General features: G+C 42.7%; 1 protein-coding gene across 1 annotated transcript in view; it reads right to left on the minus strand.

Moving 5' to 3' along the window:
• Positions 1 to 7,890, minus strand: part of VAPB (VAMP associated protein B and C) — a 29,186-nt gene extending 21,296 nt beyond the window's left edge. The window contains exon 1 of the mRNA XM_082065603.1: positions 7,575 to 7,890. Within this exon, the coding sequence (XP_081921729.1) occupies positions 7,575 to 7,632 (58 nt within the window). The 5' untranslated portion in view covers positions 7,633 to 7,890. The remainder of the gene's footprint in view (positions 1 to 7,574) is intronic.
• Between the last annotated feature and the right edge of the window lie 7,394 nt (positions 7,891 to 15,284).

Genomic DNA, 15,284 nt, shown 5'->3' on the forward strand with positions numbered 1-15,284 from the left:
GTAAGATGCACAGCAAGCCCCACACCTACACCATTTTGTAATTTGCATTGTGAGTGACTGGATCACCACGCAAACCTCCTCCTTCTCTACTTTTTCCACCCCTCAGGGAAACCAACCAAGAAAACAGGATTAAATTTAGAATGATAAAATCTTTAATCCATAGCACCATGGTATGTCACTTACAGCACAGAGAACTAGACAGTAAAGTAGTTTAGTAAAGAGATTATTTTCATAAAGTATTTATAATAATGTGGGATAAAGTACTGCAGGCGGCAGCAGTACCCAATTTGTACAAATGTTTTCGAGGCCAGAAGAATTCCAGTTGGAGAAAGCAATTTTCAGAACAGCTATAATGCAGGGAAGACAGACTCAGTCTCCTCTCAGTCTGGATTGTCTTGCTAGTGTAAACACTCAATCACCGCAATCCATGTGCACTTTAATCCTGCACTGAATTATACATGGGAACGGTGATTCGCTTTGTACATCTTTTCAATGACAGCAAGACTGTGACAGCTGTTCCAGACTGATGGCACAAATCCCTCTTTATGAGAGGTTGCCTAGCAGGCCAAGTTTTACATTGAACAACATCCCTGACACCCCCAAAAATATCCTCTATGTGTCTACAGGCATCTCAGTCTACAAAGCAGGTATGAAATGATTTATATATTGAACAGATATTTGGTCTAACATCATAGAAAGAGACTCAGCATGAGTCTAGCTCCTAGTTTAGATAATGTGGTATTTATATATTCATATATATATGTAACATAGGCATTCTTTCTGTCTCTGCTCCTCACGGAGAAAGGAGACTTCAGTGTTACCCATGGTAGGAACTGTCACACCAGAGTCTCTCATTCTGAGCAAACAGTGAGGTCTAACCGGGAAAGAGTTCCTGACCAAGCCAGATTCTCACTTATGTTGGTGAGGATTTACCTGGAGTAAAAAGAACACCCAACAAATAGCTTGCAGCAGCATGATGATAATGTTAAAGATCACATTCCCTACGAAGATTAAACAACAGCTGTTACTGCAAACAGAATTATTTGGAAACATCATCAACAAAGCTTTCAAAGCCAACCAACTACACTGATAGAAAAAGTCAAAAGGCTGTTATTGTACCAACTATGAAATGCATTCAGTAGTTATTAGCTGTTCCCTGCAGGGAGCAAACATAAGAGCAATAGGGTAACAAGATAGCAGAAAATGAGTGTGACTGCAAGACGTGGGCAGGACTAGCAAGGGTCATTTGACTCCCGCATTGTCTCCAGCGAGGCACAAAGCCATGGTGTGAGGAGGAGCCAGCAACAACTCGAACCCTTTGTCAGCCAGTTTTCTACAAAAATTGTATTATAACATATGTGGAAGTTGTTCATTCGATTCAAAACTCATCTGATATAATCAATACCTTCCAGAGCTGGATGGATATAACAAATCAAGCTGCTGTTAAAACTGGGTATTTGTTCACAGATGTAAGCTAACCTGAGCTCATAAAGTTGGATCATTCACTATGGTGATGATGCCTTTTTTCCAGCTGAGTTTCAAAACAGAGCTCACAATCTATTTAAAGGTTTGTGCTCTTCATTTTTACAATCCTAGTTCCAAATTAGAATGCAATTTAAAAAAAAATCAGTCTTTTATTCAAAGGTAGCTAGCTGATTGAAAAAGAAATAAAGCACTGCATGACTACTGAGAAGATTTTAATTTATAAAACCTGTGAAGTGAGGAAAAAAAAAAAAGGCAATAATTTCACTTCCAATAAGAGCAAACCAACAGAAACTCCTGTGCAAATGTCTACTCCGTATCCCTCTTCCCCAGCCAACAAGACATTGCACGTGGCGAGCGGGGTGGCAGATGGCAAATACAATTTGCTGCTGAGCATCTGCGTGAACCTGCACCCGCTATGATACGTTACCCGTGTCTTTATTTTGACGTGACAGCCATGCGCCCAGGCCTCAAGACAGCCATGTAAACCTTATGTTTCCATATGTATTTTCAATAGGATTTGTTATCAGATAGATTTTCTGAAGTGACGAATAGAGGACACATCCCAACAATCCAATCCGGCAGGCAGTCCGCCACTCTGATGAGCTTTCAATAACAAACTTCACAAACTTTTGTGCTTTTCATGGCAATGGTTCCATAGAGCAAAGTGAGCTGAAAATTGGTGCACAAACATGGGATTCCTGAGGAATGGGAAATCATCAATCTATGTGTCTCATCCCTTACAATAAAGACAAGCAGTTGATCGTATTAAAACCACAAAATTCCATAAAACTAAGAGGAGTAACTGCCCAATTACAGTTGCTCATGCTGATTTTATCACTGTATTAGGACTTTCCTTCAAGCAGTAATACTCTGAGCCTATTAATACTGGTGACTTCAACTGCAATTCTTAAAATCTATGCAGTACAAAATTATTCAAAAGCCCTTAACCCATAAATCACATTGGCCTTCAAGCAGATTGTGAGATTTTTGGAAATAGTCTTGGGAGACCTAAATACATTAATTAAATTTAACTGAAAATACAGCTAAACCTCCTTGACTGCTTTGCACATCTCGAATAATTGTTATTTGGTCCTCTAACCATCCTATTAAAAGTTTCGAGTTTCTGTAGCCCCCTACATGTACAATTCCTGCCCCCTTTCCCGGTGGAGCTGTGTCACATCTCCAGCCTGCAGGACACCAGCAGATTAAGGAAGCTCAACAGAAGCACAATTTTCAACTTATCCCACCTTTCAAAAAATGAGATGTGTCACGAGACACTCAAAATGCATCACTATCTTGCTTTTCTCTCCAGTTCTTTCCCTCCAAACGCTGCTCTTTTAAAGTGAAGAGTCTACGCAAAGTGATGAAGTAATTATAAAACTAACGGTGCACATGAAATTAGAGTAATTTAGTGACATAGTAAGCCTGTACAACTATAGCGAACATTTAATAGTTAGAATAAGCTATTTATTTTAGCTTAATTGCAAGAATAACGAGCATAACATGAACTGCAAATATTTAAGTGTCACCAGAAAATGACTGATTTTGTTTGATAGTTGGGCTACATACTTGAATTTCTTTAGATTTAGGAAGCCTGCCTGTTATTTAAATACTATGTTCTCTTTTAAGTGGATAACTTGATAAACAAATTCAAATATATAGAGAGCTGTGAAGGTTTACTTGTGTTTAATGCAGTAACCATGATTTTACTGGGAACCAGGCTAGACAAAGGGAAGCACTGACTGGTATGTTTTCCAGCAAAAAGCAGATAGCCACTGACACAGCAGCCTTCAAAGAGTAAAGAACTCCTAGTACTGACTGCCCTTCTGCTATGGATACCAGGAGGGCTCTAAGAAAACAGCTCGTAAATTTTCAGCTTAAAAGATGCAACTGCTCACAACACTCTCAGTATTTTACATTCTTCAACAAGGCCTGTTGCAGAAATCCCTGTTTATACAACACAGAACAGAACGAGCAGAGAGTGAAATCCGTCTGAATACCTTCAGTGCAGGGAGCTTCAATCGTTGCAGACAAATCATGACAGGGATGAAGATATAATTAGTTTAGTCACAATGTCCAACTAGGTTCTAAATCTCTCTTCTGAGACTTCACAACTGCAGGTTCAGTAAAGACTGATCTTACATCCCAAACATGACTGAACTGTTGAAGATCCTTAGCCTGGTATCTGGTAAGAACTGGATATTCACGTCAGATACAGGAGGTTTTGCACACCTACACTGCCAGGCACAGATTTGATTATAGTTTACACACACGTACCTGAAGGAGCTCAAATTATCCTATTTGGGAGTGGCAGCCACTTAACCATGGTAATGCAGGTTACACAGGCTGCATGGGACTGTGGCCAAACACTAAATACTCCACTCGCAGCGCTGCGGATACACGTCGGGCTGAGCACATCTATAGGGGCTGAGCCCACACCTCGGGACTGCAGCTCTGGGGTACCCAGGGGATTCACTTGAGCCAGCGACACGCGATCGCTTGGAACCAACACTGCCAGGCCTCAGGCCAGCTCTGAATCAGGGCTATTAGGACTGAAGAATATTGGCTATTCTGGGCTATTACTGTGCCCTTTGCAGAAAGCAAAGTTACACGGGTGACATATTGAACACACGCAGGTGCAAAATCACATACTGGGAACAAGGAAACAGCGTTTCCAATTGGCAGCAACTTGCAGGGTTTTGTGAGGAATTAATCCCACGTTTGGCGGTACTGCTATTTGCCACTTGGGGAGCACTGCAACACAGTGCTGAGTCATAAGTCCAGCCTAACCTGTAGCAAACCTCTAAAAACGTTGCTGAAATGCACCTCAGCCTGTGCCACCTCCATTTCTGTGTGTGGCCCCTACTGACCACCACTCCCTTGACACTCTGCATCTGCAAAGCACGCAGGAGCGTTTCAAACACCTAAAAACCCAGGCAAATTCTAAAATAAGTTACATTCTCACAAATCTTTACTTGCTGACATTAAACAAATGATCACTATTCCAGACAGGCACATTATGCTGAAATGATCCATCTGCCTCCCTGGGTAGCCGCCCTGCGACGTGCGGGAGGCAGCGCCCTACGGCACAGCTGTGGCACTGCAATTATCAGCTGTATCAGAACACACCTAGCACGAGGGGCCAGAATTAAGCATCCTTGTGTAAATGTAAATTTTATATTTCATGAAGTCAGGCTCTTGAATGTTTAATCCAATTTTTGGCAGTTAATTAGATGCTGTCTCCGGGATTAAAAAGAAAACCAAACAAGGAAACATAAGAGGAAACATTGCCATGTATAACAACATTCTGCTTCACCATTCATTACCAAGAGAGTCTGGACAATAAACGTTCGGTTCGATGCTTTCTCACCTATGCTGCACATCTACTCCAACCAAGAAGTGCAGGAAGTCACTGGCAAGACTGAAGCTCCTATTCCACACGGTGTCAAAGATGAGGGTGAGGAAACGGGCACCCCCAGCCCCGTTGGGGGGCAGTGTCAGTGTCCTGCCTCCCACCGCTCACGCTGCATTCCTGCACAGCACACGCCGCTGCTATTTTGGAGCATGTGTGTTATGGTGTAGGAGATGCAGGGAGGAAAGACAAGTCCTGCTCATGTCCACATGTCATGAAAAAAAACCTCTAGCATGAAAAGCTCCTTTGATATTTTTGAAGACAAGTCAGAAACGCGGTATTTTGAAACAGGGAGCCAAATGAATTTAGAAGATTCACTGCAAACCAAGGGGGTGCAAAAGCTTCTTAAAAAACGTCATAAATTCTTTATAAGGGAAAGTGCTGGCTAGGAGAGAGATGGCTGTAACCTCATATTGATTGGGACACGGTACAGAAGAAATCCTCACTTTGGTATCTCATTCCCTGCATCATTTTGCGAACGCCATACCTCCCTCTAAATTTTATACTTAAGAACTATACAGAGCACTTTCAACAGCACCAGAGCTAATTATTTTCTGCTTTTTCTACCTGCCTGCATTTGACTAAGACCTTTATCCATTTCAGTGTCTGTGACCCTTGGTTTAGACCTACCTCACTGACATTGCTGCCCTACATTAACCATCACATATTCTAGCACACAGCAGTGGGGAAGCACAGCCACACCAGTCAGCAGCACTGACCTCTGCCAGTTCGTATCTACCTGTACGGTGCAAAGCAACGCTCTGCAAATGAACACAACTATTTACAAATGTGAGAAAAATAATTACTGCCATATCACCATCATATTACATATTGCCATCACAAAGCCAGTAGGACAAGAAACGCTTAGAGCATAATTTACTTCATGAATACTTCAAACTGGCCTTTCCTGAATGAAGGGCAGCGGTCAGTGCTGCTTGGTAGAAAGGACTGTTAGGCAGAATTTACTGCCAAGGCATATGCACGCTACCCATAGCACTAAGCCTGAACATTAATATTTCAGCACACTTTTAAACTAAGCCATTTATTAGCTGCAGTCAGTCAAGTAATGTTTTATGCTATAAGGAGTATACCTTGCTGGCTAAAGATCTGGTAACCAAAATCTATACGGTTAGTTGATTTAACTTAAACGGTTACAAATTATTTAGTCCAGAACCTCAACTGAAGTACAGGCAGCCTGACAAGGTATCTTGGTTTCAACAAAAGAGTTTGGCTGTGTTTATACCTATCTGTGCTGAAGTGAAAAAAACAACCGAACAAACCCTGAATCACTATTATGTCTCACTGGCAACTCCGTGCCCATTAAGGCCCCACTTTTTGCCCACCTGAGTTTGGATTTGCTTGTTGAAGGCAATATTACTCAGAACAAAAGCCGATTTTCATCTAATCACACAACATAAAGAATGTTAAAGCAACAATAGTTTCCTTCTTAAGCATGTTTAATACTGCTGCCATAACAACATGCAAATACTTCAGCTTGCAACAAAGATATATTCATTCCACCCAGCGTTTATTATCATGCTTTTTGGTAAGCCCACTTTATATTATTACTTCTAATACATTTACTAATAAAAAATTTTAAAGACATCCCCTACATTTGAAAATGTACCTGAAATCTTTCCAAAGGAGCATTATTTTTACCAGAAGCCAGTAAATAAATCACTATTTTTTAAAAAGGCATACTTGCCAGATATTCAAATGAAGCTATAAAGCACCTCTGACACTGGTAGCATAAATAAACTTGCTGAATGCTTATTTGTAATCCCAGAATATTGTATTACAGTAGCGCTATCTATCAAGCTACAAGACAGCAATTTCAACGCTAGCGAAAATCCAAACCCATTCAAGATTTTTATTTAAAGAAACGGTAAGGAATAGATCTCTAACGGAAAGGATGGATTTTTGCGCAGAGTACTCACAATGAATTTATCGAAATGGCTCACAGAACTATCATAATAACATGAAAAAGCCAGGAAACGCTGCCCAGCAGCTGGAGGGCCTGTGTTTTCTGTCATGTCCGGGCTGAGCCGCACGCACGTTTCGGGTGCCCCCGGCTGCGTGACAGCTCGGGGAGACTCGCCCCCCACCCCCGGACCGGGGCTCTCGGCACCTGCCCCGGCATCAGCCGGAAAAACACCCCCCTCTGCCGCCGCTGCGCCCCGCGGAGGCCCAGGGCCGCTCCCGCCTGATCTGCCCCTCCCGGGCGGCCCCGCGGGGCTCGGGCGCTGCCCTCCGCCCACAGCCCCGGCGGCCCGGCCGCCGCAGCGGGGAAGGTCGGCCTGAGGGAGAAACGCTCTTTTCCGGAACGCGCTGCCCCGCTGGAGAAGGCGGCGGCCGGGACCCCCCCGCGCTCTCCCCTCAGGCCGCCCTCGGCCCTGCAGCAGCGCCCGCGGCGCGGGTGGGGGCGGCGGCGCAGCCGCGGCGGGGACCGGCCCGGCGGGGATCCCCGCGCCCCGCTGCGGCCCCGCGGGGCTGGGGGGCGCTTCCCCGCCCCGCGGCAGCGGGAGAGGCCCGGCAGGGCGGGGGGCGGCGGCGGCGCTGAAGGACATTTTAGCGGCTGGTGCCCAGCCCTGGCCCCCTGAAAATGGCTGCCGCTGGAGCGGGGCCGGAGAGCGGCCGCCCCGCCGCCCGGCGCGGGGAGACGGCGGCCGCCTCGTACCTTTGAATTTGAGCTCGTGCTGCGGTTCGAGGCTCAGGACCTGCTCCGCTTTCGCCATGTTCCTCCTCCTCGGCGGTGGCGGCACCAGGCGGAGAGAGGAAGGGACGGGGCGGGAGGGGAAGGAAGGGGAGAGGGAGGGGAGGAGGGAAGGCAGGCAGGCGGGGCGCGCCCGGCTGGTTTGTTCACCCCCAGCCAAGCGGCCCCGCAGCGGCGAAGGGAGAGGCGCTGCGGGCGGCGGAGCGGCGGCGGGCCGGACGCAGCCGGGCAGGGCGGGCGGCGGCTCGGCAGCTCCCAGCGCACACGCTGCCCTGGCAGGGACGCGGGGAGAGGGCGGGAGGGAGGCGGGATGATGCAGCACGGAGCGGCCCCGAGCGCGGCTGCGCTGACGTCTGGCCCCGCCGCCCGCCTCCCGCCGCAGCCGAGGGGCCGCCCGGCCCGGCCGCCCCGGCTCCCCGCGCGGCGCGGCCCGCCCAGCCTGCCGGCAGCGGCGCAGCCGGGGCTCCTCAGCTCCCCTTGGGTGGTCGTTTGGCTCGGGCTCCGTCCCTGCACTTGTAACGTTATGGCGGAGAAAGATGTCTAATTAATAATGAAGTTTAATAATCTCGGAAAATCATTTTTTATAACAAATGCCTTAGTCTCTAGTAACAGCCTGATGTTTTAGGCCTTGATTCCGTGTGGCCTCAGTGCTGTCACTTCCCTACCGGGGCAGCTCCAGCCCCGCCGGGACCGGCCGCCCCTTCCCAGCTCCCAGCGCCGCCGGGGACCCCGCGGCTGGAACCCGGGCCGGGAACCGCGCCCAGGGCAGGGCGGTCAGAAAGCCGCTGTGTGCAGTGACAGCGCAGTCATCGGGGCACGGCTGCAAGGCTGAACAACAGGGCGTTACAGCAGCAGAGAGGACTGGCAGCCGCCAGCAAGCTGCGGGAAAGACCAACTTTTTAACAAATAGAGACTCTTCAGGTAATCTCAGTGATTTCAAGGCACCCCCAACACACACATTGTTAAGTAAAATGTAACCAAAGTTTTGGGTTGTTGGGTTTGGGATTTTTGTTTTGGGGTGGTGGGGTAGTTGGGTTTGTTTTATTTATTGCTGTAGTGAAGTTGCAATAGCACTATACTTTTTTATTTTCTCTCCTCAGGTTGTTTTAACATTCTAAAAGCTCATAATAATTTATCAAGCCATTGTAAAGCTTGCTAAAGTCAGCGGAGGCTAAGAAAGAAGCAAAAGTTTGGGATGCCCATGTTGCCAGCACAAACAGGTAATTTCTATACACTAAGAAGTATTTGCTGGGAAACCAGACTTGAGGAATATGGGACTTTGGGAGGAGATACCATTTGCGGAGATAAAAAGCAACTGTATCAACATCAATCAGCTTCCGAAGAATAGCAACTCAAACTGTAGAGCAGGTCTGATTAGCAAACAGGTAAGAAGTGAATAGAAAGAGGTAAGAGATGAATACAAATATGGTAAGTAATAAAACACCGTGAAAATTCATTTTATCCCACTAGCACAATCTGTGTGCTGCAGCGTACCTCACCTCCACACCAGTTCTTTGTATCGTGAATGTTGTTTTCCTTTGTAATTGCCAAAAATGCATAAGGTAGCTAAAAAGATCTGGAAATCCTAACAAGAGGGTTGTTCTCATTTCTGGCAATAAAAGCAATGGCAAATGACTGACGTGTGTGTTAAAATTCACACCGCTAAACAGGATGATGACATTCAATGCTCTAAACACATCTCAACACTTCAGCTGCTCTTGTCCATGATAGTTAATTCATTTGGAGTCTAGGATGTTCTTGGTTTAATATTTTTTGTTACCTATGGGGGAGTTAATTTATAGCATAAACTACAGATTATGTCATAGCATTTTACTAATCTCAAATCAGGAGAGAATTGAGTTCACTCAACGCTTTGGAGCGGAGCTCTCTCTGGCTGATGTTCTGGAAAGGTTATCTTCTTTCACATAATCTCTTACTTTATTTTTATAAACAGATTCTCTTACTGAGCTAGGCATTATCAGCCCAGTAATTAGTAGAAAAGACAAGCTTTCTACATACCTGCAAGTTAACTGGAAACTAACAGTGAGGAGTAAGACACATGAAACTTTATACAACTCATTGTCATATATAATAATAAAAACCCTTAAGTAAACAACTGCTCAGCATTGCTGCCCAGACATTTCCAAGTTCTACTTTTCCTGAAAGAAATACAAGTAACACCCTTAAGCATTTGATGATCCACATCTTAAAGGCTGTGCCAAGTTGTATAATTTCACCGCAAACGGCAGCTCTGAACTTACCTGCTTGTACTTGAAGGACTCACCCACGTTTTCATTCAGGCTGAAGTTTTTAGAAAGCACAGCATTGTTTATGCCAAGTTGAAAATTAGGTAGTCCAATGAATGCAGGTTGCCAGGTTTTTGTTATATGTAAATAACATGTACATTTAATATTGTGCAGATCAGATTCACTGAAATGGGCTGTGTGAAGGCTACCTGCAATACTCTGTCCTTATTAAAGACAAAACAACCCTCACTTTATTAAAAATTCAGCCACAAGACTGGAAGTCGACTTGTTGCCCTGGTGGGCTCTTGATTAACAAGGGAAAATAGGGACAAACACTACAGGGAAAGTCTGAAGAGTACCCGAAAGCTTTGTCCTAGAGCAATTTTTTAAGAACAGTGTCATCTGTTACAAAACTTTTACCTTAAAAGCTATGAAAGGCTCAAAGTAAAACATCTAATATTATGTGTGTGCAAATTAGGTGGTTTGCATTTCGTTATCTAGATTCCCTATGCAAACACAAGTAAACATGTTGTTCTTTATATTCTAGCACATTCCTTGTGTTTACCCTTCTTATACTCTCTCAATGCACATTTATACCACCTTACACAAACACATTTGACACTCTTCAAAAGCAGTTTACATGCATCTAAAAGGATAACTTAAAACTAGTAGGTACTGAACAATAAGTTCTTCCAGGTCTCTATGAACAAGAAGACAGTCTGTGTTTCCTGCATATGATCTGCACAGTTGTTTAATAGAAATTTGTATCCAACATTTTCAGGTGAAATAGCAGGATCGCAGTATCAGGACTTTTTTTTTCTTATTTACGCTTTTGATGGCTGCTGTTAACTGAACATGTTAGACTTGCATCACACATTGAAACAAGAAAACTGCATCTTTTAAGCATCATGTAAATTAGATAACTCCAGCCAGCTCCATATGTTTGTGCTCTACAAAACCACCAAAGTGGTTTAAAAAGAAAAGCAAACTACCAAGCAGCTGGCTGTATTAACAAATAAGAAAGGATCCCTTCCCATCATGACAGGAGCCCACAACACTGTGCAGATATTAAAAGCTCTTTACAGTTTGGATTGACAGAAACCTGGCCTAAGCAGTCAAGAATTTTACATTTTATGCAGTCTAAGCTAAAAGCGGCGTATTAAATAACTTGACCGTGGTAGAATTTGTCAGGCCTTGCACTGGTTGACAAGGCTGTGTGTGGCCAGCAGTGTCTCAGACATCACGCTGCAAAGAAAGGAAGCGCAACACAAAAGCTGCATTCTCGCTGATGTTTTTCCCCATCCCTTCTTTGTACAAGTTTGTCTTCTGCCTTTGTGTATAGATAAACCAGGGAAAAGCTACAGTTTCTGAATGACGCATAGTCAGTACTTTGGAAAACAGCTATTTGAGTCGCCACTCAGGTTCACTTCTGCCATGGTATTGCTTACATTCTTCTTCTATAATTCTATTACTATAGAGACTATTTTTAATATGTTATGAATTTTGGAACCATTTATAAACAAATCCAGCACATTTATAAACAAAGCTTTTTATTAATAAAATGTTTACACCTTTTTTTTTTTTTGCACAATACATCAGACTGGTAGTGATTTAGCATGTTATTACACTATAAAAGTTTATTACGAATGCTTAAGCTGAAAAGGCTGTTTACATTATGCCAAATCAACATTTCTTTGTTTGCATTCTATGCACTATATGGGAGTGTAACAATTCAAACCAAAAGGAGAGAACAAAAGCCTGGTTTTCTTCATTAGCATCTACAATACAGACAAACCTGTACACGCTCTCAGGACCAGCCCAAGAGAAGACTAAAAAAAGTCTCAAAACATTCATAAGCTTGGGAAATCATCACTACAATATTTCATCACTAGTAATCCGACTACATTTCATGCAGTGAAGCAATGGTTGTAAATTTGTGCAGTTTACAGTGCTGCAAATGCTCTGTAACTTTGAGCGGCTTAAGTTTGTTTTAATAAGAGATACTATAAGAAGGCACAGACCTTTCAACCTTTGTAACAGGTTAACCCAATCCTCTAACAAAAAGGCAAAATGTTCTTAAAATGGACAAGAAATGCCGATACAAAGGTTAACCTTCACACTGAATTTTACAGGCAAACATTTATAACACACTGCAAGAGCTATATGCACATCAGGTTATTTTTGTGCCCTGAACACACAAACGCAAATGGCAAGTTTCTTGTTCAGAAGAAACCTTCAGAATGATGTCTTGTCTTCACTGTACTGAGGGTGAGGGGAGCAAGGGGGAAGATTGCCAGGAAGTCTAAAGTTTCTTACAGCTATAGAAATGCAATTTCTGCGTCTTAAATCTGTGTCACAATTTCAATGTTGGATACACAATATTCAGAAATAGAAGGTACAAAAAAGGAAATTAAAATGGAGAAGAGTTTAAGTCACATTACTAGAACCTTACGATTATTTGCTCCCCTAGGAGAATATGCTTTTAGTCCTCACTATCTGGTGTAATACACTAGTGGTACATGTCTCAGCTGCTGTATTTTCATAACAGTGTCATAAAGCTGTACTAATGAATTACCTTTTTGTTTACAAATACTCACTGCCTCTGTGGAGCAGGAGACACCACCTATTCTTGTCTAAATCCCACAGGGACACAAAGAACAAAGTGTCAAGAAAACATAATGGATTTAATTGGAAATACATACTATAGTGTGGAAAAGGGAAACAAGAAAGTAGCAGTGAATTTATGTGGGTGTCAGAGTTACAGCATATCCAAAAAAACCTGGCTGGAGCATCACACCCAGATGAAGAGCGTGACAGCAAGAGTGGTTTGGATCCTTCGACATTTGAAAGAGTAGCAGGTGGTTTGTTCAACACTACATGTGAAAACATTAACAGAAATTAAGCAAAGAAAAAAAAGAAGAGTAGCTTTACAAAGGTGATTAGCTCCTTGAGTAAAATTCACTGTTAGTGTCTAGGCAAAAAATTTAAGAACCCCAACTTGCAGGATGATGTAATGGGAAAAGCAAAATTATTTCTTTCAAGAAGTCTTTATTCTAGAATAAGAGCAGCTTCAACAAATGCTGTCCCAGTTTTCAGGGGGACAAGTCATCCTATTGCCTTGGTTTTCCATGTAAAATAGGAAAGCCAAAATAACTCTGGGCCACTGGAACTTTTCTAAGTATTTTTAAACGGCTGTTTACAGCATGTACGCTCTGATGACACTATGGTAAAAATCAAGAGTTGTGTGGGGCAAAAATATGAGGGGGAAGGAAGAAAAGGCTGATCCTAGGATCATTTTGTTATGTCAGAGACTAAGCCCAGCAGTACTCTTGGGTTTCAGCACATTTTTATACCCCTTGAAGGATTTGTTATCTGTGACACTTCATGGATAAGGTTGGTAATGCTTGTTTGATTTTTCCAAGTCGTGCATTTTTGAGTCTAGCTGACCAAGAAAGGGTTTGCATTCAAGCTTCTGAGACCTTCAAAATACCAGAAGGAATTTTTCAGAAACAAACCCTTGTGTCAGAAGGCCTATTAATTTTAGGGAAATACATTTTGGCACCTGAATTCTTCTATCAGAAACAAAGACATGTTTTCAAGCTATTTCTTCTGACAAGCCGGAGCCATACGACTCTGAAAAGGGCAGCTGACATGACTTTTTTTTAATACTAGAACCTATATTTCTATCTTAGATTGGTAATTCACACTGTCTTTATAGAATAAATCTTCTGTTACCTGCCATTTCTAGGGCTGTGATCTATCACTAGGAGCATGATCAGAACATAAAATTTTAACAGTTTTCTTTAGAGAATTTTGTGCGGATTTTTCAGCAGCTTAGTTCAAGCACACATTTCTCCTGCTTCAAATAAATGGCTCGTAGCATAAACACAGTCTCGGGTTGCTGGAGAACAACTTCCTGCTAAAAAAACCTAAAACACTTTGTCCTTTCTTGTTGATGAATAGAAAAACCTCTCTTTTAGAGGCTTGAAGTGTTTAAGAGAGATACACAAAGCTTTTTAGAAAATAACCAGGCAGTGCAGAAGTCAGTGAATTATTCAGATTTTCCTCATGTTTTAAATTATTTTTTTCTACATCTAGGTAGCTATTGCTGCTTATAAGTGAGGTTTGCTACAGGGTGATGAGCTACCCAGTTCAGACAGCTTCTGTCCTCTAAATCATCAATTCCAAAGATAGTCCCTGCAGATTGCTGAGATAGCACACCACAAATAGACTACACCATCCTTAATAAACACTAAAGACTGTTTCACAAGAAAGTCTTTCAAACACCCCTGATAAAGCTTCATTTCCAACTCTTACTCAATATGTTATACTGGAAATTAACACTAAAGTTGATGAGTAATTTAGAATTAACTTTGTAACAAAATCCTGTTGAGGCCAACTTTTACACCATTCAAGATATTCAGCCTGATTTATTTTTTGATAATTACAATGAAGCTCTAACCACAAACGTAGACAGCTCCCAATGAACTGCATACCTCTTGAGCAGGTCAAAGGATCAGACATCCAAATCAGTCAGCAAACATTGTCTCCTCTCTTCCCAAGCATGTGAGCAATCTTTCTTGAGCAGGCTGGTAGCATTCAGTCAGTGTTACGAACACCAACATAGCAGAGGCTGCAGTCTGTACAAAACACCCCTCTAACCTACTGTGATCCTGGAGCACTTAAAGGGTCTCACTGATACCAGTAGGGATTTCAAGTGCAACAATTTGTTTTGTTTCAACATGGATCTAGTAACACGAATGAAGTCTTTACCTTCTTGGCAACAGCAAAGGTCGTTAGAAATGTCTTAGAAATTTTCAAACTGCCCATGACAATTTTAAGTAGTTTGACTACTAGATGTTTCTGCTATTAAACATAAGATTCAAGATTTCACCTATTTTAGGCATTTAGTGTGCCAGTTTTCAGCACATATTAAAAATATACTACAAAACTACCTATAGCACAGATGAAGAGCCTGGCAAGTCAGCTAAGAGACTGTTAAAGTAATTTAAAGGGTCAGATGAAGACACCCTCCAAAACTTGAGGAGCACATTTGAGTTGCTCTAAAGCTTAAGAACTAAACATTTGTCAAATTATATTTTTTGTACAAATCTATAACTTCCCTTGGAAAGAACTGGTGTTGTTTAGAAGTTGAAATAGTCATACTTTGTCAGTTAAAAATGCTCTGGATCAATGATATGACATGCATCTCTTTGCATTTTTACATACGTGATACTTTACCCTTCCAAACTTGCTCTGCAGCAACTAATTCCTTTTGAGAGTATCTGAAAGTCCAGCCCCTATGATGACAAAGTCAGAGTGGAATACATAGAACTTCAGTCCTCAGCTTTTTCAACAACTTCTTAACAGAAAAGAAAAGTAATTAAAAATTTAGCTGGAATGGTTGCCAATCAGCACTCCAAACACT

Source organism: Streptopelia decaocto (genome assembly GCF_964273445.1).
Source record: "Streptopelia decaocto genome assembly, chromosome: 14".
Classification (NCBI taxonomy): domain Eukaryota; kingdom Metazoa; phylum Chordata; class Aves; order Columbiformes; family Columbidae; genus Streptopelia; species Streptopelia decaocto.